The sequence below is a fragment of the Hyperolius riggenbachi genome, chromosome 11, assembly GCF_040937935.1.
Source record: "Hyperolius riggenbachi isolate aHypRig1 chromosome 11, aHypRig1.pri, whole genome shotgun sequence".
NCBI classification, from domain to species: domain Eukaryota; kingdom Metazoa; phylum Chordata; class Amphibia; order Anura; family Hyperoliidae; genus Hyperolius; species Hyperolius riggenbachi.
In genome coordinates this window covers 212,486,458-212,510,694 of record NC_090656.1, presented here as the reverse complement: position 1 = coordinate 212,510,694, position 24,237 = coordinate 212,486,458, and the positions used below count along the sequence as shown (strand labels likewise).

The window sequence follows — 24,237 nt, the reverse complement described above, 5'->3', positions numbered from 1 at the left end:
CAATAGGGTTGGGACAAACAATGGATGGTTGAAGGTACAAATAGATATTATAAATCAGATAAGTGACTGAATAGTAAACAGAATCCAAGAAAATCCATGATTTAGGGTAGTGGGAATATCAGGGTATTTTTTGGGGGACAGCAATCTGAATTAGAAGAAGGCAGATCTACAAGGTAGTAAGAATGAAGATCGACAATGCAACTGTGGAGGGAGGTTTAAACTTTAGGAGGTAAGGCTTGAAAAATTCAAGTGAGGTCTTTAATTTATCGCACAGGAAACAAATGTTAAAACTAAGTGGTAAAGGAGGAATACTTTCTGTTAGTATAAAGACATTAAAAAGGAATGACATGTATTATCTAGTTTGGATAAGGAAGAATCTGACATAGCACAATTGATTGCAGTGTTAGATTTTCCAATGTTTCTAGTTCTTTAAGTAGTTATAACGTTTAGTAGTCTACAGCTTCTCAACATGCAGTACATGTACCCCTGAGTTGGTTGGGTTTAGGGTATACGTGAACTACGGCAGTCATAATCAATTTATTTCAGTGGATTTGGGGGATATGAAAATTGATGAACTGTGTATAAATAAGCTAAAATCTGTATATTTAGTAAACAAAAACGCATAAAGAAATGTTTAGTGGTTTACAGCCTAGTGTATACACACTTTTGATGGATGTCGCACATTGAGGATCAGCACCTGATCCCCTTGGGCGATATCGCTAGACCAGGCTACACATGCAAGTGTCAGCTGTGTAGCTGACTTTGGGCTGTGTTGCTATATAGGGTGGCGACGAAGGGACGGAGAGTGGCGTGTGTGTGATGTCACGCGGTGGGAGCGGGAGCAGCATGAACAGTGGGATTGGTGGGGGATCGGCATTGCTGGGGGTGAGTAGATCCACTGGGTGGATTGCATGTGGATGGGGGGAGGCTGGCTGGTGTACACACGCTGATTATCGGCTGATTAGCCACCTCAGCTGACTTTCAGCCCAGCGGATCGTTCAGGAACAGCCTTATCAGTCCGCCGACAGTGCGTACACACGCACTACAGTCTGCTGAAAACCCGCCCAGCGGGAGGTGCCGACGGACCCGTCGTTGGCTGCTGTAGTGTGTGTGTACGCGCCTTAAGGCTATGTTCACAGTGGTGGTTTGCGGTGCAGAATAATGGCTGCATTGTAATGCGGCTTTCTATAGTGCAATGGACCACCTATGTGGCGTTTACAGTGTGGCCGGTGCGGTATAACCGCGTGCGGCATCCCAACACACACAAACAGTGAAGCATAATTTTAAGTCTACAGACGCTCCTCACTCATGCTGCCGGAAGATAAGACACTGTGTTATTAACCTGAAGAAGCAAGTGAGTCCCGAGAAACGTGTTGTTTATATTGCTGTCCAATAAATTTGCTCTTTAACCTTCACACTGAGTTAATATTGTACCTTCCAAACACCAACATTGTCTTCTGACACTCACATTGGGGTGCCTCTTCCCACCAGTACATAATTTTAATTGACTTCATGCGTCACTATATGCAATGCAACGCATGGATAATGGGCGGCACAACTTTCCTGTTCTGTTGCGTTCCTGATGTTACAGGGAATCTACATCCACTGTGAGCATAAGTTTCAGGTAAGACTAGATACAGAGAAATCAGTGACTGGCCACAATGAAAGACACAAGGTGGACAAAAGAGGACTCAAGAGGGACAGTTGGACACATGGGGGCAAAGGAGGACACAATGGGGACAGAGAAGGTAACAAAAGGGGAGATGGAAGACACAGGGGGACACAAAAGGTACAAAGGGACACAGGATGTACAAGGAAGGCACAAGGGGGACAAAAGGTACAAGGGGCACATAATAATTGGGGGAAAAGATCCACGAGATGCCCCTGCACCGTGAATGCACCAGGTTTAGTATATTTTATTCCCTGGTTTTTGTCCTTCAAACCTAGGTGCGTCTTGTGGTCAGGAGCATCTTATGGCCCGAAAAATATGGTACTTTAAAATGACTACAAAAATTAGGCATGTGACTAAACAAAAAAAGCCACACAAAGAAAGTTAAAGGAGACATAATTTGACAACAAAATAGAATAATGAAGTGTAAGTGAATGAGTTCAAGAGTCTCTTTAAAGACGAACAGAATAAAACAGTGACATGAAATGTAAACCCTGATCTTAGAAAAGAGTGGAAAAATAACCGTATCCAAGATACAGCAAGAGCTACTTCTTAAAAAATAAAGACTATTACAATTTTGGTTCTAAGATCTCAGAGTTAAAGGAAACTGGAGGAATTGGCGTGGGAGAATTGTGCGCCTGTACTCAGCAACACATCTATCTTAGGTTACAGGGCAGTCGATTTGGTGCCAGAACTGGAGAACAGATGATTAATTAAAGGTTCTACTGGAAAGTCTGGGTATTTGGGTTCCAAGCACTAAAGCTAAAAAGGACAATGAAAGGGGAGTACCGGTTAAAGTTTGGTGTAAATGACGACAGATTAGGGCTAGGCATTTATATGATGTTATCTTATGCAGGATAGGGAGTGAATGGTTAGCTTATGCTGGGAATAAACAATATTTTTCAGATTAACTGTCCGATCAATTTTCTGATTGATTTTCATTCACTTCTATGATAGATAGATCATAACAACGATCGAAAAACAGATCGGACCTGTCGTAAATTATGTTACGAACCATCCATCTGCCAAAAAAATCTTATGGTGTTTTCCCCGCATTAGAGTGTTAGGATTATATGTGTAGGCATCAGTAAAGAGTTAAGCTGGCCATACACTGGCCCGATTTACAGCCGTTTCAACAGCAGATTCGATCACTGGGATCGAATCTGCTGCCAATCGTTCGCGCTACACGCCGAATTTCGATCCATTTCGTCCGATCCCGTCGATCACGCCGTGCGGAAAATAACCGTCGATCGCCCGCGGGTAAAGAGCGCATCGCTAGCGGCATTCGAGTGCCCGACGACCGACGTAATAGAGCCGCATACATTACCTGCTCCGCCGGCACGACTGCCCCCCTGTCTCCGCTCTTCTTTTCCGCTCTGGTCTCCGGCATGCCTTCACTTATTCCTGCCCGGCAGGAAGTTTAAACAGTAGAGGGCGCTCTACTGTTTAAACTTCCTGCCGGGCAGGAAGAAGTGAAGCATGCTGGAGCCGGAGACCAGAGCGGAGACGGAGAAGAAGAGCGGAGAGTGACCTGGGAGTTGCGCCAGGTAATGTATGCGGGGGGGGAGGGGGGCGGGGAGGAGCGGCGGCAGCAGCAGCACCACCACCACAACAGATTGTGAACGGTTTCAGGCTGAAATCGGTTCACAATCTGTTTGCAGTAAAGGTAGCCATACGATCCCTCTCTGATCAGATTCGATCAGATGGGGATCTGTCTGTTGGTCGAATCTGATGGCAAATCGACCAGTGTATGGCCACCTTTAATGTTAAGGGGGGGAGTAAAGGAAGATAATTTTCATTAAATGGTGAAGTTGAGATAAGGAGAGTTAGAAAACGGTTGGCAACCACATAGAAGAAACCTGGCACCAGTACCCAATCCTCCTCCGCCAATTCCAAACATACACAAATGGAAGTGCCAAGAAGAATAAACGAGAGAAAAGTAAAGACTAACGTACACTGAGACAACAATCAAAAGGTGCTACAAAATGGAGGGAGAAAAAGATGTCAAAGACCAAGACGTAAGGAATGGCTTCACAAGAACAGTAACAAATTTCAAGAAACATGGAAGAGCTCTATGAGAACTATTAACAGTTCCAATTAACAAAATGATAGAAAGGAGAAGGACTACATAAAAACATAAAATAATAATAATACTTTGACAAATATTCAAGACATGAGAAATAGAAAGAGAAAACATCTAAGTGTTACGTGACTTTACACACCTGCCAGTGTAATGCAATGTTTATTACTGCTTCACCTCTCGGTTTCACAAAGCTTTCAACCATTATTTTGTAGCCTCGGAAGGAGAAGCAAAGTTCTATTGTTGCGAAACATACTTACTGTTCCCAGTTAAACATTAAACTTGGAAGTGTGTTCACGATCGAGTCTGCCCTTTGTTCATCTATTTACATTTGCTGTGCACAACCAAGAATGCTGTATTTCTCTCAGAGTTTGTTTGTTTTTTTAAAGTTAGGTTTAGATTGAAAACAAAAAGTTACAGCACACTTAGCTCAACTTTTGCTGAAGAAAAGTGTCAATAAAATGATTGTTTGGAGTCCTTATTGCAACTTTTTGGTTGGATTTTCCTCCCATTAGATGTATTTTATGTTCACGCACTTAACAAAACATTTGTAAAGCAGTTTTCTTCTGTAGGACCAAAAGGGCATAAGCTCGTCTCAGATCAGTACATAGTGATGTGTACAGGTGAAAAAGTTACGCGAGAATAAATGCCAGACTAAACAGGTGATTTTTCAGTTTTGATTTAAACCTGTCCTGGGTTGGAGCTATCTTGTGTAAGTTTGGCAAGGCATTTCACAGGTTAGCGGCAGCATGACAGAAAACTCTGGCTCCAAAGGTTTTTAGTTGGACTCTGCGGGTGGTGAAGTTATTGGATCCTTTTGATCGGAGGTTGTGGGAGGTGTGACGCAGTTGCAATGAATCCTACAGGTATCCAAGGCCTAGGTCACAGGGCTGTGGAGTCGGAGTCGAGGAGTAATTTTGGGTACCCAGAGTCGGTGGTTTCACTGAGGAGTCCGAGTTGGAGTCGGATGATTTTTGTACTGACTCCACAGCCCTGTTCGGTTGTGTAGGGATTTGAATGTTAGCCTGCCAATTCTGAAAAGGATTTTCCATTTTGTGGGTATGTTTATTTCATTTTAATGACAAGAAGGTAAACAAGCCTATAACAATTGTGCAAATGGGAAGCCATTTTGAACTGGTCATCAGTGGAAAAGTTCAACTTATTTTGTTACACAAACAAACAAGAAAAAAAAAGTAAAGAGCAGTAGTAGGATTGAAGTCAGGGACCTAACAACAGGTTCTCTGCTTTCTGAATTATGAACAGCCAGTTAAGTAGACAAAGGCTTGAAAAATGCCTGGTAAGTTAATTATATCATGCTTAGCTTAACTTTTGCTGAAGAAAAGTGTCAACAAAATGTTCGTTTGGAGTCCTTATTTTAACTTTTTGGTTGAGTAGGTTGGATTATTTTCCCCTTTAGATGTATTTTATGAGCACCCACTTTTTCTAGCACAGCTATGTAAGTTTATGTTTCATTTAAATGACAAAAGGTAAACAATGCAATAAAAATTGTGCAAATGGGAAGCCATTTTGAACTATTCATCAGTGGAAGAGTTCAGCTAATTTTGTTACAAAAACAAAAAAAGGAAAACATAAAAAAATAAAAAGCTAGACAAAGGCTTGAAAAATGCTAAGTTATAAAAATGTTATAAGTTAAAGTTATAAAAATGGGCTTGTATAAAAGCACCCTCCTCCAGATTCTGCAACCTCCACAGCTAAGCAGCAGGCTGATCGTGTCTAACAAATACTAAAACAAACAAAAAAACAACGTGACAAAAATAGGAAAGAAACCATAGCAATTTACAAATGACTCATTTATTCTTGTTTACAAATTCAAATGCCATTGAATTGAACACAATTCCTCGTATGTATCACACATACAAGACAACAGTTTAAGGCACATGGATAAAAAATAAAAAGGATTCACTTCATTTTGATAAAGCACGTGATTTAAGAGCCTAAACAACTGCTTTCCCCGAAAACAAGGGGGGAGAAGAGCGGAAAAAAATCCGTTTGGGAAGAGTCTGAAACAGAAGAAAAAAACACAAAGATAGACATGGAGCAAAAGTGGTTTGTTTGCAGTGAGCCACGCGGGGGTTACGAGACATGCAGATTTCAAAAACAGCTCAGAGCAGATTAATGTGCGTTTAACGAAGGTCAACACAGGTAAGCAAAAATAGACGATAGGCTTGTGTAAACAATTGTATGCATGCTGTTAATTTTTATGCATATAAAGCCTTTAGAGCTATTTTTTTTATTTTATTTTTTGAAGTTCTGAAGCCTATTTATTTTGTACTGTGGAAGTACACAATGTTTTTTGTCCCAGAATACCTCTGGTCCTTCACCAAGTCAGAAATTTCAAAGATAGATCTTATTAATGGAATATGGAACACAAAGATTCCTCTGTGAAAAAAAATGTGCCAAGCAAACAATGCTTGAGATTGCGTTAAGGAAACATGGTTTGGTCTGATTTGTACAGATTGCCAAGTAAACTCATGGTGAACCAGAACAACTAGGAGTTTGTAAGGGGCTAAAAAGGACCAAAAAAAGCCCTCTTACTAAGAACGTTATGCAAGAGAAAAAAAATTGACTTCTTAAAACAGGTTGGTGTGAGCATATGATGATGCATCACTGCTGAATATGCAAATTGTCCGTTCGTTGTCCCTAAATGCCAGAACAACGTCCAGAGCCGCTGGAATACAATGATGCATTTTCTGTTTTGCATAGCTTTTTTTTTTTTCAGTAAGAGGGCTTTTTGGTTTGTTTCAATTTCTTCCTCATAGAGCCACATAAATCCATGCCATGCACTGATGGGAACCAACCAGTCCGAAACAGTCTGTATGCGTGTTGGATTAGTGTGGCTCTGCAAAATTAATAAGCTGACACATCATTGCATTCCAGCAGTTCTGGAGGTGTGTCTGGCTTTTAGGAACAACAAAGGGATCATTTGCATATTCAGCAACGATGCATTCTGGAAGACATCATATGCTCACTTCTATGTGAATAATCACAAATACCTTCTGTTTTAAGAAGGCAACATTCTGTTGTCATTTGTACAGAATCCCCAATAGACTCTACAATGCATTCCTCGGCACTCTAGTCGCACAAGATTTAGGCAAATTACTGATCCATGCATAATTAACTTGATTTTATGTGCCTTTTTACCACCAGCAAAATATTAAATGTTTCTTTTTCTAAGATCTCTTTCTTATTTTTGCATATATAGTTGGGAAGCTGGATTTTGAGTTTTGCCCCATAACCGAATATTTGAGACAAAGCCATTCGCTACAAAAAAAAAAAAAAAAATCTGAGGTTCCCTAAACTGATATAATATAATTTTTTTCTGAATTCCACAGAACAGTGCAGAATTTTTCAATATGAAGGATGTTTAAAATCAAGCGAATGGAATCAAGCGGTGGAAACCTTTTGGCTTTTTCTGGCAAACTCAAGTAATCTTCAACTCCGTGGTTTTAGTTCATAACAGTATTGATGTTTATGACGCAGAAGTTAGTTAATTGAATTGTACTCTATAAAGAGCAATTTCAGATGAAATGGTCAGAAATTAAAGTCCTGTGACTTAAGCAAAATTTAAAAACATGTCCTGGCAATTTATTTAGATTTTTTTTTAAATAGTATACAATACAGCCTTTTTTTTTCCTTTATTTCAACTGGATGGAATAACCCTCCACCCCAAAAAGGGGAAAATATTTTTTTTTTTAGTGGGATGAACTAATGCACTCCATATTAAAAAATAAATAAATGATCCAATATTAATTATTTGTTTAGCTTACCTATCCTTTTTTGTTTAGTTTTCACTGTCAGATTAAAGAGAAATGTGATATAAAAAAAGAAAAGAATATTTCTGCTGGTTTCCATTTTTACTGTTTCTCTGTGATGCGAAGAGTGACATCACTTCTGCCCCACCCCCTTGAACCCAGCTCAGTGTGAATTGACTGCTTATTTTACAGATTGCTGTCCCTCCCACAGCAGACATCACCTAGATAATAGGCTTACATCACTGTGTAAACTCTTAAGGGGAGAGGGACTAAACTACCTTCTGGTCAAAGTGTCCTTATCTTATCTGAACCGGGAAGTTTTTGTTGTTATTTGCATTTTGAGAGAAGCTTGTTACGTCCCAGAATCCTGTTGGCACTTCACAGTTTAGTGAAGGCACACAGACCAGGAAAAAAATAGGGGATATATAAGGACCTATTTTAGAACAAAGGGGGTTTACTTATATATTTGGGGCACTGTTTTTAGGCAATTTTTTTTATTTTTGGTTGTTACAACCCCCCTTTTTAGCCCTAAATTTCACATTAAAGATGCACATCACTTAGATTGATGGTTCCAGGACATTTTGGAAATATGGAGGCCAGAACTCCACTAAACAACCACCATTCAAAGCACACTGTCTGTATGCGTTATCACAATGTCTCCTAAATCTTCTAAATAGACAACAGAGTGTCTATGCTTGGTCAGCCAATGAAAGTATCAATGCTGACTGCTACCCCAGTTTTTCATGAGTTTTCGACACATCATAAGCAACATTATTAGTAGCAACAAGGCACAGGCAGGCAAAAATTATTGATTATGGAAAACGACGAACAAGGTTATTGCTTTTTGAAGTGAAGTCGTGCAGATTATATACCAGACAAACACAAATTGCTCCATAACGGTTAAAACACGAAACAGAGTTAGCAGATGCACAACATGTTAGCCGCGAGATTCTTTAAAAAACATCAAGTTAAAAATATCTTTGACCATTACGACAAACTCTAGAGTGTGGCAAGCAAGAAAATTCACCTTATGGCAGCAAAAACGTCAGCCAACTAGTGGGCGTAGGATTGGAATGTGAGAAGGAACTATACACAGAAAAGATAGGAAGAAAAGATTGAGAGGTAGAAGAAAACAGCTGGAGAAAAAAGTTTGATCATTTTGAAAGTCAAATTCATTCAAAAAAAGTCAGATCTCAACACAATCAGATTTTTTTTTCTCGTAGAAATGAAATATTATTTCCAAAGTTAAGGAAATAAGAACCTTGTTGTCGTTGACGGCATTAAATGAATTTCATTTTATTCGTAAACTGAAATAAAAAACACCAAAATGCTCCGCCCCCAACAATATTGATTTAAGCAAAGAAAATTCATACACTGGGGTTTACGGGAGCCAACACAGTATCTAGGTATCACTTTATTCTTGTATAGAGCAAATTCAGCTTTGACAAGTAGAACATCCAATAACAGCAAAAAGCGGCCTAAAAGGAAGGTGTTTCACGGCAAGATTACTCCGCAGTGAAAGAAGCACGTACCGCATTCTTGCATTGCTGAGTACGTGATCATTAAGCCCATGGGTATCACAGAACTGGTCTTATGGTCTACAATTGACATATATATATATATATATATATATATATATAAGTAGAACATCCAATGACAGCAAAAAATGTCAAACCAGAATTTGCTCTACGAAGACCATACAAGAATAAAGTGATACCTAACTTGACTAGACACCGAGTTGGCTCTTGTAAACCTCAGGGTTGAACTTTCTTTGCTAATTTCATTTTAGCTTTTGAAATGGTAAAACCTCTGAAATGTTCAATTAGATTAATTTTGGCACATCCAAAATAATGTTAAGTTAACAGGTAATATTTTTGGTATCTGAAATGTGTGGGTTTTTGGAATTGTAAAGGAACATTAAAATGAATAATGATTTTTTTTTCTAAATTGGCAGTTTTGAACCAAAACAAGGTTCATTTTCCCTTGAAATAAACATTATTGTTTTCTGACCGACCCATCTCACAATATTAAACTCAATCAAATAAAATCAAGATGCAAAATCTTATGCAGAGGTTAGCAATATATGGAACATCAGATGAAGTAATTGCCCTGGCATGCTCGGCCTACTGAATTACATCTGTAAGACCACAAATTGCCATCCTCAGTCCTAGAACATGTACATTAAAAAGGAGGTGCAAATATTTCTCAAATTCTGCTGAATCCTTAAACCTTTTGCTTTAAATTGTTTTTGTTTTCCATCCCCTGCAAATTTTGAGAAAATGATGTGCCTCCTTTTGAAATTTGTGCGAATATAAACAACATTATTTCAAATTAATCAAACATACCCCTCAAAAAAAAGACAAAAAGGTAACAATCAAAGCAAGTAAACAATCACTAGTTAGCAAAACTTACAAAAATTACCGGTATACCAAAATTAGTGTCAATGAAAATATTAAAACAAAAAACGTGGCGTTACAGCCTCACGTTCATGTGAACAGTTATGCAGTAATTGGCACAGCAGGTCTGGATGTAACCAGCATTTGTGAAATGTAAAACAGAATCATGACAATTTTTGGTCAATCGTATACATTTTCTTTTTGCTCGCAACTATCCGGTGTTCAGTGCTCCCTGTGTATATTCTCAAGATGCATTCTTTTTGACTTGTCACTAACCACATTAATGATATATAGGCTTTGGAGATAAAATCTGTTATGGAAAAACTACATTTTTCCAGGATATCAATGACAAAATACACTTGTAACCTCAAACTGTCGCTGACATACCATGTTCCATTTTAGAAAAAAAAAAGCTAATATTTAAAGTACATTTTTTTAGGCCCGGTTCACATTAGCGGTGGCTATCCGGAATCGCCGTGCCGGAGCCGCACCGCATGCGGACCGGACGAAACGGACGCACGGCATAGCAATGAAAGTATATGCCGCCGTTCACATGCGTCCGTTTCGTCCGGACCGGAGCCGGACCGGATCCGGACTCCGGCGTCCGTTCCAACATGCGCTATTTTTTGGTCCGGCTCCTCCGGCAGCCGTATCCGGGGCGGAGCCGGACTGCACCATCCGGCCAATGCAAAGCAATGGGAACCGGATAGCGCACAACACACTGGCTGAAAATCCGGATGTTCTACCCCACTTCCTATGCGGATTGTTGCGGCGATATTGGATGGGGACACATGGGCAAGCATTTTGGAGTGGAGCAGCACGAGCTGGAGATGTTGGCAGGATGTTGGCAGCATGTCGGAGGTGGAGGTGAGTGCTAAACAGCAGAGGGCCTGATTCCACAGGTCCCCCTTCTGCTGACCTCCCAGACCCCAACATTTTTTTTGTTTTTTACGTAGGTTTTGCCAAACTGATCCGGATCGCATCCTGATGAACACCTGATGCAACCTGACCGGATCCGGACCGGATCCGGATCAGAACCGTACGGTTTCGATCCGGATCCGGTCCGGATCCGGTCAGGTCATCCGGTCCGTTTGGCAGACAACCGCAAGTGTGAACGGGGCCTTAGGCAAGTAAATGTATGAAATGTAATTAATCTCATGAATGTATATTTGTTATTCGAATGTAAAATACATTGTGAAGCATAAAAAAGGCTTTATGGCCAGGAAACATATAATATCAAGTTTGTCACTAGTTCTTTAAGATATCTTAGAAGCACAAGTAGAGCTTTTCTGAGAAAAAGTGTTTGTGTGTGTTTTTGACAATTTTTAAAGTTTTAAATATGCAATGGAGTCTGGCATATTTTGGGGACTCCAAATGCAATAACAGGAATTGGTTACAGTGAGGATTGGACATATATATATATATATATATATATATATATATATATATATATATATATATAATTTTTTTAATGTAAACATTAATTCTTTTTTTTTTCTCCCAAAAGCCTATTTTTTTTAGATTTCATCTTGAAAATATCCACAATGGTGGCTAAAATTTAATGCCAACTTTGTATCTTATGAAATAGGAGGACTAGACAGATTCAAAGTGCTGAAAGGGTTATCACTTCTTCCATAATCTCCTTTAGTGCAGGATAAACTTTTTTTTTTTTTTTGGGTTGAGGCTGTAGTTTTAAACAGCGCAAAGCTATGCAAAAGGGAAGGATTAACAACTCTATCAGTTTTTTATACTGCTGTCTGTGTTCCCATTATTTTAGTACTGCTGGATTGTGTATTCATGGCCACTTGTCACTAGGGGGCAGTGTAAGACAATAAAAGAGGACTTCTGCTTTCAGTTTCTATATCCTCGGCTAGCAGAGAGACATCAAAGAATTCCAAGAATTTACAGCACAAGTTCTGCCGGCTAAGGCAAAAAGCAGCGCACTAATCTCAAACGAGATAACTATTGCAGCTGCTAATGGGTTAATATATTTACTCCAATTTCACGTCTCCATGAAATCAAGTCACTGAACAAAAAGTTAGGGTATTTATCCCTAACAAACAAAGTATGGGACAAAACTTAGGAGACAAGCTAACTGAATAAGGGTTCAGGTGTTCTCACAAAAATGTTAGCTCAAGGAAAAAATGTAATTTTAATTTTTCATTTGAGGGACACAACAGAGAAAAAAAAACTAGAAAAAGTTTGAATCCTTTCCCACATGGTACAAAATCTAAAATGAAATGCTTTGGCGTAAAATCGATTTGCATATTTTTTTAGGATTAAGACCTCCTAAAATTTTGATTCAAAATGTATGAATCGCAAGTAAACATAATAAATTAATGGAGAAGATGGAAGATTGGAAATGTAGATCAGGAAATACCTTATTTTCATTACAGGTTGAAATTTAACTGCTGGTTGCATCACTGAAATTATTGAGCAGCCGAAAAAATAAATTGAAAAGTATAAAAAAATTTGTAAACTTGAAATCTCGGACTTTTGCATATAAAAGTGCAAATCTAACCTCCTTAAAACATCATCCAAACATAAAAAAAAAAGTTTCAAGCAGGTCACTGTCTGAAACAGTGGACACTTCTCTAACATGTACCTGAAGAAGGCACCTACTCGTTAGGTATTTTTGTACCCAAGAGTTTCATATATTTGTTCCATAATAAACTGTAGGGAAGGTGTGGCTTCTTGATACATGAGGTTTAAAACCTCCGAAAATGCATAAAGTAAAGGCACACCCACGCTTATCAGTTCGTACATGTAAGCATAACTCTCATCGTTGTCCCTGAAATGTTGCTTGGCACCTTGCACCATGCCATTGGTCCAGTTTGACAAGCGGCGGGGAAAGCTAAGTACATCTCTCGCTACTGCCAGAGGTCGGCTTAGCGTTTTCCTAACTAAGGAAGTCATGATACCTGGGGAGCTATCCTCTGAACTGCTGCCATCACTGTAAGGACTGTCAGACGTGATCTCCAACGCTCTGGCTTCTTCCTTCTTCCACATTTTATCTTCTTCCTATAAACAAAAAGGGACAATTTAGTCTTTTCAAAGTTTTTCAAAATATTTTGTTCTACCGCTAAAATCACACGACATCAACCAACAAGCCTCATGTCAAACTACTATTGCAAACTGTAGGGAAACAGAGGTGCCAACAGAATAAAATAAACTAAAATCCGATTGAAAATGGTGGTAGTGGTGGACTTACCTCCAGGTATACGACACAGTTAGTCAATTTTCAAAAACAGCTTTAATTTAGACATGAAACACTCTAAATTGCAATGCGTTTCACAGGAATCTCCTGCTTCTTCAGGCAAAAAATGTGGCCAGACACAAAGACAGACTTGTACTCAAAGTTGAAATGTTTTTGGTGCGTAAAATACACCACCACTTGGATCATTTTAAAACTGCACATATCTAATAAGAATAGCAACTTACGAAAAACAAACCACTAAAATGATTAGCTGATTTTTATACAGTATTTCCCAATAGCCAGATATCCTTAAAGGAACACTATCAAAGTTTGTTTTTTTCCTGAAGCCCTTTAGGTGTTAGAAGGGATTTGTAATGGCAAATAATAGTAGTAAACGGAAAAAAAAAATCCAACAGCTTATCAGATCTTGTATTTTGCTGTGACAGTGCAGGGTTGATGGACAAGTTCTTCTATTCTTCGTTATAGGCAACAACAGGAATGTCTCTCTTCCTTTGCACAAGCCTTGTCAGACGCAAATAAACAATCCATGATGGGCCAACAGCAGAGAGACTTCTTATGAGAGAGCAGATTATTTCACATGCTGTAGTGAGAGATTCGCTGACTGAATCAGTGTTGAATCTTTGAATCTCTTACTACAGCGTGTGAAATAATCTATCCTCAAATAAGAAGTCTCTCTGTTGTCGGCCCAGCATTGATTATTTACGTCTGGCAAGGCTTGTGCAGAGTAAGAGAGGATGTTTTTTTCATCTACTACCATTATCTGCCATAACAAATCCCTTCTAACTCCTAAAGGGCTTCTGGAAAAAAAAAACTTGAACTTTGATAGTGTTCCTTTAAGGTGAACAACAGGTGAAAATAAACTATATGAGATAAATAATTGTATTAATGCTCCTACTCCTAAAAATTACTTTTTTTAGCTATTCCATGGTTTTATTTTATATTAAAACATTTACAAACTAGATTAAATGTTTTGCTGCCTCTGCTCAGTGCCAGCCTAATAAATGTCCCAGAGATAGAAAAAGGTCAATAGTTCATCTATTTTATCTCCCTCTGCTCTCAGAAGTTGTATTCTGCCAGGAAAAACAGAGCAAGTAAAACAGCCTGGTTACTAATATGTTTTGCAATGTACATACACATGTTTAGCTCATCATGTCACATGTCGCCTCGGGTACACTTTAACGTCCCATAGGCCAATCTGAAATTATATAAATGGCTTCTAAATAAGAAAACACTTATTGAATAGAAACTATTTTTAGCCTAATAGATTTTAATTATGGGATAATTGTGCTTGACCAAAATAGAAACCATGTTTGAACATCTGGATTTATGGAAACAAGGCCCAGATCAGAGGAGGAATACTTTGAGGGGGGCAGAACGCCAGGAGTTATAAACAGCAACATTTGTTTTGGATAAACAATCTGATCTCCTACTTTTCACAGTAAAGTGCTGGATGTCTTTTTCCACAAGGAAATACTCATGTCCTTATCCAGAATTCATGGCATATTTTTAATTACAATATTTAAATTGTATTTGTGTTCGGTAATATGTTGCAACTGGATTCTTTCTCAAAACTATGGGCTGTCAAGAGGTTTCACATTTCTTCTTGTACATCTTCTGGGCAGTGAGCAGACCTGCTCCAGTAGAAATTATCTTGTGCATTTGGCATAGACAGCGCTCTTTGGAGTTTCACTAAAAGGAATGCTCCTGGAAGAACCTCTATGGAGCTGATGGGACAGGCTGGAGCTCTCCCCTAGTCCTCCATCCATTCCTTCCAGCACTGACCAGCCCTTTTACTGTACACTTTAGCAGAGAAAGAACTTCCTGGAAAGTGCTGATACGGCCGTTGGTTTCTGCACAGCCGCTGTTGGCTGGACATTTAACAGGTTTAATGAGGATCTACTCATAGACAAACAACTATGTAAAAATATCACAACCAGGTCAAAGAGGTAGGTTGGTTAATTTCTGTTTAGGGTTCCCCATTTAAGCCAATGGCCTCAATTCATAAAACTTTACTGACCATTTAGCAAAATGTAAATCCATAAAAGCTGTTACCGCATGAAAAGCTTAAATTACAGAGCAGTGAGGTAAATTACTGCCTTGTGCTGTGATTATCTCAACACGTCACTAAATGTCAATTCGTAAAGATTAGAGCAGGCGGTATTGGAATGGAGAATACCGCTTGGTTGGAGTAGGTGGCGATAAGCATGCGGATAAGAGCAAAGTAGGCTGTGCAGGGAGCCGAAGTCTGTGTGAGTCATCTGTGCAGGGAGCCGAAGTCTCTGCGAGTCTGTGCAGGGAGCCGAAGTCTGTGTGAGTCATCTGTGCAGGAAGCCGAAGTCTGTGTGAGTCATCTGTGCAGGGAGCCGAAGTCTGTCTGAGTCATCTGTGCAGGGAGCCGAAGTCTGTCTGAGTCATCTGTGCAGGGAGCCGAAGTCTCTGCAAGTCTGTGCAGGGAGCCGAATTCTGTGCGAGTCATCTGTGCAGGGAGCCGAAGTCTCTGCAAGTCTGTGCAGGGAGCCGAATTCTGTGTGAGTCATCTGTGCAGGGAGCCGAAGTCTCTGCGAGTCTGTGCAGGGAGCCAAAGTTTGTGTGAGTCATCTGTGCAGGGAGCCGAAGTCTCTGCGAGTCTGTGCAGGGAGCTGAAGTTTGTGTGAGTCATCTGTGCAGGGAGCCGAAGTCTGTGTGAGTCATCTGTGCAGGGAGCCGAAGTCTGTGTGAGTCATCTGTGCAGGAAGCCGAAGTCTGTGTGAGTCATCTGTGCAGGGAGCCGAAGTCTGTGTGAGTCATCTGTGCAGGAAGCCGAAGTCTGTGTGAGTCATCTGTGCAGGAAGCCGAAGTCTGTGTGAGTCATCTGTGCAGGGAGCTGAAGTCTCTGCAAGTCTGTGCAGGGAACCGTAATTACAGCTTGTAACAAAAGAGAGATATCGCCACACTTCTGCTGCACCGCTCAATGGGCTGCAGTAATTAACCGAACTTTAAACGCAGCTGTGGAAATCTTTATGAATTAGCACACAAAGGTCTAATATACCGAATGTGGTATTTTCCCGCCCAGATTTTTTTACCAAACACACTTTTATGAATGATAGTCAATGTCTATGTATTTATTCCTCCCTGTTCTCCCTGCAATATACAACGAAAACGAAGAAGGCTCTGCATAAACCAAAACTCCACCTTATATTGAACTAAGAGGGTCCTCAATTTAAGAGGTGATGTGATTCTTGGTCTACACCAGATTGATTTACAGTAACCTAAACTCCACCTCATCCCCAAGGCTACGCCTTCCACCAACAAAATACAATGAGAAGGGAGTTTAGAGGCAGGACTGCCTTCTCCAACGGCCATCTCTGCTGCAGGCCAAAAGTCATCACACCACCTGTCACAAGGCACCACCCTGGCCCCATACCCCAATCCCACATTTACTTTCCCTAAAATGTCCAAAATGGAAGAAGGAAGTCAGTGGCAGTAACAGCCTTGTCTTCTCTCTAGTATGGCAGATAGGAGACTGGATTGTCGGAACATAAGCCAGAAAGCCCCCATATGGAATAATTATTGGGGCTTCAGATGGCTATTGGGGGGGGGGGGGAGGGGTTATGATGGCACTGTTAAGTGGTCTGGAGAAAGGATTATTTTTTTGCTACCGTTAACAAGGTAAACTTTTTAGTTTAAAGTGGATCTAAACTCAGATCTTTCTCTATGCTCTACAAGATTAGGCACAGCATGATAGCCTTTAGGGGAAACAAAAATCTTGATAACCATTTACAGAAATAATATACAAAACCGGAAATTCAACTGGATTAACTCTGCAAGGAGCACTGGATAGGTTAAGCTTCAGTGTTTCCCATACAAGCACAGCTACTAATAAGGCTACTGAAGTAGCTAAACTAACCCATGAAGCTCAGTGCAGTGGAGTTTTACAGCATTTATATGTGGAACAAAAACTTTTCATTGTGTGCTATGCAAAAGTTTGGGTCTGCTTTAATCAGGTAACTATATCATAGGAATAATTCCGATTTACAGCTACCACAACAGCCCATTGATCTATAAGTGTGATGAAAAATTCTGTAACGCTATCTAGTTGATTATAACAATAACCTCTAAGTACAGACAGAGCAATTATGTTCATCTAGGCATGGAGACAAGCTTGTGTTCACGAAGGTACTGACCAAACGTGTTCATAAAAGCAGAAAATTGTCCCAAGAGGAGGGGACTGAAGCGGAAGTAAACTCTGTATAAACCTCAGAATACAGGTGATGTTACTTATGTATGTATTGGATAACATGCAGGAATTCAGCCAAGTAAGGAAAGTTACATTCCCGGACTTAGTTGAGCTGTAATAATCAGCTGTGTTTATCTCTCACCTGCAATTTTGAATCCGTTCTTCGCTTTCTGGGTTTGTTGTTGGAGAAGGAGTGCATGAAATGAGGCTGGCAATAAAACTTTCCTGAAAAATAAAAGAAAGATGTTTTTATGTTACATTTCTCAAATCCATTTAAATTCCAAAATAAACCTTCAGTGAAAATAAATAAAACCAAAAATATTTTTTGTTTTTTGATAAACATGGGTCAGGTTTAGAACCTCTGTCAGGGTTTTACAGCAGCCTGAGTCCCCGCTGGGTAAATCTACCCATGCTTCCGGTTACCAGTGGCCAGTGAAGGGAAGAGGCAGCTGATGCACAAAGCATTTCTCAAGAAATATCTCACTTTACTTATTTTTTACCTTAACCCTCACGAAGTTCCTGATGCTACGTCCGCCAGGAGGTTTTTTGCCCCCCCAAAACTTTTTTGAACATTTTTGCTAGCATTTCGCTAGCTAAGCGTATGTATTAGGTTGCTCCAGTCCCCCCCATGCCCGCCGATCGCCGCCGGCTATACATACCTCGTCACGATCCCACGCAAAGCGCAGTTTCCTGATCGGTTTCCGGCGTTGCCATGGCGACGATCGGAGATGACGTCATGACGTCAGCCGCAATCCCGATCGCCGTCATCGCGAAGCCTGGAGCTGATTGGGCGACTGCGCCGGCGTGGGAACGCTGGGGGGTACGTATACCGGCGGCTTTTATGGGCGATCGCGGGGGACCGGAGCAACTTTGTGCATACGCTTAGCTAGTGAACCGCTAGCTAAAGCGTATTGCACCATTTATTTATTTTTTTAAAGTCCTGGGGCCATGTGATCCTCCGCGGCGGCTACCCCGTATGTAGCACGGGGTTACCGCTAAGGAGGTTATTGAGAACCCTGACATTAATATTAGGACACAGAGGCACAGTCGCATGCAATGCCCAGCCTCTGTGTCCATATCGCCGCTCCCCCCCACCTGCGTCCCATCCCTCCCCGCCTCCGTAAGCCGATTTGAAGGAAGCTTACGGAGGCGGGGAGGTAAGGGACGCAGGTGGGGAGCGGCGATATGCAGGAGGCGGGGGGAGCAGAGGTAAATGACAGCTTAAATGTAAACAGCCAGCTAGCGACAATCTGTGTGTCGCTAGCATGGCAGTTTTTCTAAGGGGGGACAGCAGAGCACGGGGGGAGAGTGGGGGCAGTGGCGTCCCTACCATAGTGCGCAGGGGGGCGTGGCGCACCGGGTGTCAGACACCCAGGGGGGTGTCACCACGACCCCCCACAGCAGCACAGCAGGAGGGAGAAGCAGGGCTAGAAGGAGGGGCAGTGGGGGCAGCGGTGGGGAGGGGAGAAATATCCCCCCCCTCCCTCACCTGGGACCCCTTCTTCTGCCTCTCTCTCCCCCTCCAGAGTAGCGGCGACAAGTGCGGGGCGGCCGGAGGCGTATGAACAATTACTCACCTGATTTCCGCGTTCCAAGCGTGGAGCGCAGCGTCATGACGTCACAAGTCTCCGTCTTCAATGCCGCCCACTGTGCTTCCTGATTAGCGGAAGCACAGTGGGCGGCATTGGAGGCGGAGACCTGAACGTCATGACGCTGGGAACGCGGAGATTAGGTGAGTAATTGTCTATATGCCTCCTGCCGCCCCGCACTTGTCGCCGCTATTCTGGAGGGGGAGAGAGAGGCAGAAGGAGGGGTCCCAGGTGAGGGAGGGGGGGATATTTCCCCCCTCCCCACCGCTGCCTCCACAGCCCCTCCATCTAGCCCTGCTTCTCCCTCCTGGGGCTCCTACACTGGGGGGAACTGTACTAGCTATACTGGGGGCAGCTAAACTAGCTATACTGGGGGCAACTATACCAGCTATACTGGGGGCAACTATACCAGCTATACTGGGGGCAACTATACCAGCAATACTGGGGGCAACTAAACTAGCTATACTGGGGGCAACTAAACTAGCTATACTGGGGGCAACTAAACTAGCTATACTGGGGGCAACTATACCAGCTATACTGGGGGCAACTATACCAGCTATACTGGGGGCAACTAAACTAGCTATACTGGGGGCAACTATACCAGCTATACTGGGGGCAACTATACCAGCTATACTGGGGGCAACTAAACTAGCTATACTGGGGGCAACTAAACTAGCTATACTGGGGGCAACTAAACTAGCTATACTGGGGGCAACTATACCAGCTATACTGGGGGCAGCTATACTGGGGGCAACTAAACTAGCTATACTGGGGGGCAACTATACTGGGGGCAACTATACCAGCTATAGTGGGGGCAACTATACTAGCTATACTGGGGGCAGCTATACTGGGGGCAACTAAACTAGCTATACTGGGGGGCAACTATACTAGCTATACTGGGGGCAACTAAACTAGCTATACTGGGGGCAACTAAACTAGCTATACTGGGGGCAACTAAACCAGCTATACTGGTGGCAACTATACCAGCTATACTGGGGGCAACTATACCAGCTATACTGGGGGCAACTATACTAGCTATACTGGGGGCAACTATACTAGCTATACTGGGGGCAGCTATACTGGGGGCAACTAAACTAGTTATACTGGGGGCAACTAAACTAGTTATACTGGGGGCAACTAAACTAGCTATACTGGGGGCAACTAAACTAGCTATACTGGGGGCAACTAAACTAGCTATACTGGGGCAACTAAACTAGCTATACTGGGGCAACTAAACTAGCTATACTGGGGCAACTAAACCAGCTATACTGGGGGCAACTATACTAGCTATACTGGGGCCAACTATACTGGGGGCAACTAAACTAGCTATACTGGGGCAACTAAACCAGCTATACTGGGGGCAACTATACTAGCTATACTGGGGGCAACTATACTAGCTATACTGGGGGCAACTAAACTAGCTATACTGGAGGCAACTATACTAAGTTCATTGGGGGCAACTATACTAGCTTCACTGGGGGCAGCTATACTGGGGGAAACTACTAGCTATACTGGGGCAACTATACTAGCTAATACGTTAAATTACAGTTAGCTCCGCCCTCATCCGGTCACATGACCACGCCCATTTTTTGCCGCGAAGCACGCCGCAGGTTGTGGCCACGCCCATTTTTTAGGGGTGGGGGGTGTGTCTTTTAATACCCAGCACCGGGTGCCAAATGCCCTAGGTACGCCACTGAGTGGGGGGACACTGTAAGGACACAGAGGCTGGGCATTGCATGCGAATGTGCCTCTGTGTCCTAATATTAATGTCAGAAACCCACCTCGGGTTCTCTTTAACTGTAAGGCGTGCTATTGCAGAGATAAACAAATAAGGAGAGATAAATCGTAAATTATGTCAAGTAAGTCAAAGTAGGAGTTAAGTAGTAGGAGTTAAGTCAACTAAGGAGAGATAAACCATGTGTTAAGTTTTTTAAGGAGGGATAAAACTTGAGTTGTTAGATAAGGAGAGATACAGTAAATCATGAATTAAGTTAGATAAAGAGAGATGAATGATGAATTAAGTCATTTAACCTATTAGCAGCTTCAATAGAGTTATCTCGTTTGAGATAAGTGCACTGCTTTTGACCTCAGTCGGCAAAACTCGTTGTGCTGTAAATTCTTGGAATGCTTTGATATAGAAACTGAAAGCATAAGTCCTCTATTATTCTCACACTGCCCCTTAGTGACAAGTGGCCATAAACACACATGACAACAGTACTAATTAGAAGCAGGGAAATGTAACAAAGAAGAAATAAAAAAATGTGCTAAAATCAACTGGCCTGGAGCACTTGCAAGCCTCTAAATAAATTGGCTGCTAAAGGGTTAACGAGAGATAAAACTGTGAGTTAATAAGCAAGGTGAGATAATTCAACAGAAAACCTTTTGTGAGTCAACACCAAAGACTCTAATAACATGCTAATCAGCATCACCCAGGAGGCAAACATTGCAGCAGCAGCAGCTGCAATTGACTCAGGGCTGCCTTTACCATAAGGCACTGTAGGCGGGTGCCTACAGGCGCCTGATGATAGAAAGGCGCCTCACACTGCTCCTTGAGTGCCTCCCTCCCTCCTTCCCTATACAGGGTCCTGAGTGGAGTGCAAATGACCGGTTACTCACCCGTCTCTCTGCATTCCACTGAGGAGATCTCCTCCTCAGTCGGGGGAAACTTAATATTGAGGGTACCTCTGGCTACCCAATACTAAGGGGTACCTGTAGCTACCTATGATGGGCAAGGGAAGTAAGGGAGAAGTGACAGTGGGACAGCCAGCACACTTGTGGTGCTGCTTGGTGGGGGTTTGTAGGTTCATGGAGGGCAAAGTCTAGTGTGCCAGGACATCTGTGCCTACAGGCTCCTGTGATGTAAATCCGGGCCTGAATTGACTGGTCCATTTTCAAGCTGTATACCACAAAATTTGCATCAACTCATAATTATTTGCATCTCATTGACCATCCCTAAAGCCTACGTTAGCTACCAGCAAACAGAGACGTGGAACTTGGGTTGACAGACCCTTTGTAAAAGCACATTATAGCAATAAGCTGAGAAATGGCTGGAATGTATGTGTATAAACAGGATTATGCATTAGAAGGCTTTCCATACGCTGCACGGAGGCTTGTGGCTAATCAGCTGTGTATATACATTCCTACAAACACGCTGCGTCTGATATCCGGTTGCACAGCTGTCCTACGCTTCTCTCCAGTACGAAATTACAGAGCAACTACAGTGTAACGTGAAACACCTGTCCTACTTCCCTAAATTAAAAAAAAAAAAAAGTATATGAACTTTTCAAAATTGCTTGTAAAACTTATGGCCAGCCGGGCATGTCACTAATATCCAACAGCTGGTGGCACAACAGGGACGGGTGGGTTACTAAAAGCCAACAGCTGGTCACGTGACTTTCATTAAAGAAGATGATCAAACACAACAGTTCTTAGACCAGTGATATCCACAAAGTAATAACTGTAATATATTATTATTAATTAGTATTTATGCAGCACCGACATTCCGCAGCGCTGCACAGAGTAGGTGGTCTTGTCACTTACTGTCCCTCAGAGGGGCTCACAATCTAATCCTTACCACGTTCATATGTCTACATTGTGTAGTGTATGTATCATAGTCTAGGGCCAATTTAGGGGGAAGCCAGTTCCCCGCTTCATCAGTGACCCAAACAGGGGCGTTGCTAGCCTCAAAGATCAGTGGCACGTGCCCCGGATCTATTCTGTGGTGCCCCAGATGTCCCCCAGGCAGAGTTGAGCCACCACAGCACCCAGCATGGCACCACACAGTACTCAGCATGCCCCACAGAGACACCACAGCGCCTTGCATGGCACTACAGCATCCAGCATGACATTACAGCATCCAGCAAGCCCCATGGAGGCACCAAAGCACCCAGCATGGCATCACAGCACACAGCAATGGGAGGCATGCTGGGTGCTATGGTGCCTCTATGTGTGCTGTGATGCCATGCTAGATGCTGTGATGACTTTATGGGGGCATACATGGAGCTGTGGTTCTTCTATGGGAGCATGCTGGAAGATGTGGTGCCTCAATGGGAGACCCCTGGGAGTATGGTAGGGAGTCCACTAGAATGTCAGGGAATGCTATGGGGGCGGACTGGCAGTAGGCCAGCTCACTCTGCAGAAAGCCAGACCAGCCAGCACAGAAGCAAGGTAACTATTTAGCTGATATGCTGCATTTTTATTTTGTATTAATGGGCTTCATCCAACATTTTGCTGGGTAGGCCTCCTGAGACCGCTGTACTGCCGGGCATAAAATCAAAAATGAATTATTTCTTTTTATCTGGTAAACAAGTAATAAGGATGCTAATCAGGCAATCCAAAAGTTACAAACCACCATTACTTTTCTTGTTGACAAATTATCATTCCCGTTTACCTGACTCTTATTTGGTACACACAAAATTTGGTACACAAAAAGGAAGTTGCAGGGCATGCTGGGTTGTCCTTTTTTGCTTCTCCATTTCCCCTCAGACTTAACTAATGCAGCCTGATTGGCTGAAGCCTCTTTCCCTCCTGTAGACCTCCCCCCCCCCCCCCCCCCGCACACACACACACACACACACACACACACACCTCTCTGATCAACAAATATTTCTCAAGCTGAGACAATGCACTTTCTATAGTGGAGGGCTGGCGATGCATACACAATCAGGCACAGGAGAGTAAGGGAGGAAATGACATCAGGCTTGGCTTCAAAATAGCCACACTTGAAATGGAAAATGCTAAGAAGGATTTTCTCTTTTTTTTTTACTGTAGAAAAATCACGGGCAGTGCAATACATATGTTATGTAAGTAAAGCAAGTATTTATCTACTTATATTTGTGTTTTTTTTCTGAGATCGTATGGCTGACAGCTTTAAGTTCACGTAAATTTGGCTCCACACATGACGGCACCCACATTCTGATGCATGGCCACACCCATCTTTCGGCTGGAGTGCCCAAAAAGCCCCGGATCTCTTAGGATCCGAGGAACGCCCATGGACCCAAATGACCTGAGGCACTCATGACTGATCTCTCTAGCCAAACGGCAGTTTATTGGTTAGTGACCCGAGGAAGAGGGGAACGCCTGCAATACGCATTGTCAGATCCTATGTTTTTGTGTGCAATAAAAACTTAAATTATAGAGTTGTAATGGCTGCTATGTTTTCGCACAGAAGGTAAGCCTTTAAATACCTCTTCTTTTTAAACGGTTTTTGTTTTAAATTTTTGGGTGCCCCCCATCCACCAGTTTCTACAGTTTTACCGCTGTTGGGGTGTAGAGTTTTAGTATAACCCTATTTAGGG

At 42.2% G+C, this 24,237-nt stretch overlaps 1 protein-coding gene across 12 annotated transcripts in view; it reads right to left on the bottom strand.

Annotated features, from left to right (window-relative positions):
• Positions 1 to 24,237, bottom strand: part of MICAL2 (microtubule associated monooxygenase, calponin and LIM domain containing 2) — a 367,727-nt gene that overhangs the window by 114,577 nt on the left and 228,913 nt on the right. For 10 of the 12 annotated variants that reach the window (XM_068261193.1, XM_068261192.1, XM_068261195.1 and 7 more), the window contains 2 exons: positions 17,494 to 17,576; positions 12,840 to 12,939 (listed from right to left, as the gene is read on the bottom strand). In XM_068261193.1, the coding sequence (XP_068117294.1) occupies positions 12,840 to 12,939; positions 17,494 to 17,576 (183 nt within the window). Of the gene's footprint in view, positions 1 to 5,545; positions 8,609 to 12,839; positions 12,940 to 17,493; positions 17,577 to 24,237 lie in introns of those variants that run through there. The other 2 variants (XM_068261203.1, XM_068261202.1) reach the window with 2 other exon arrangements.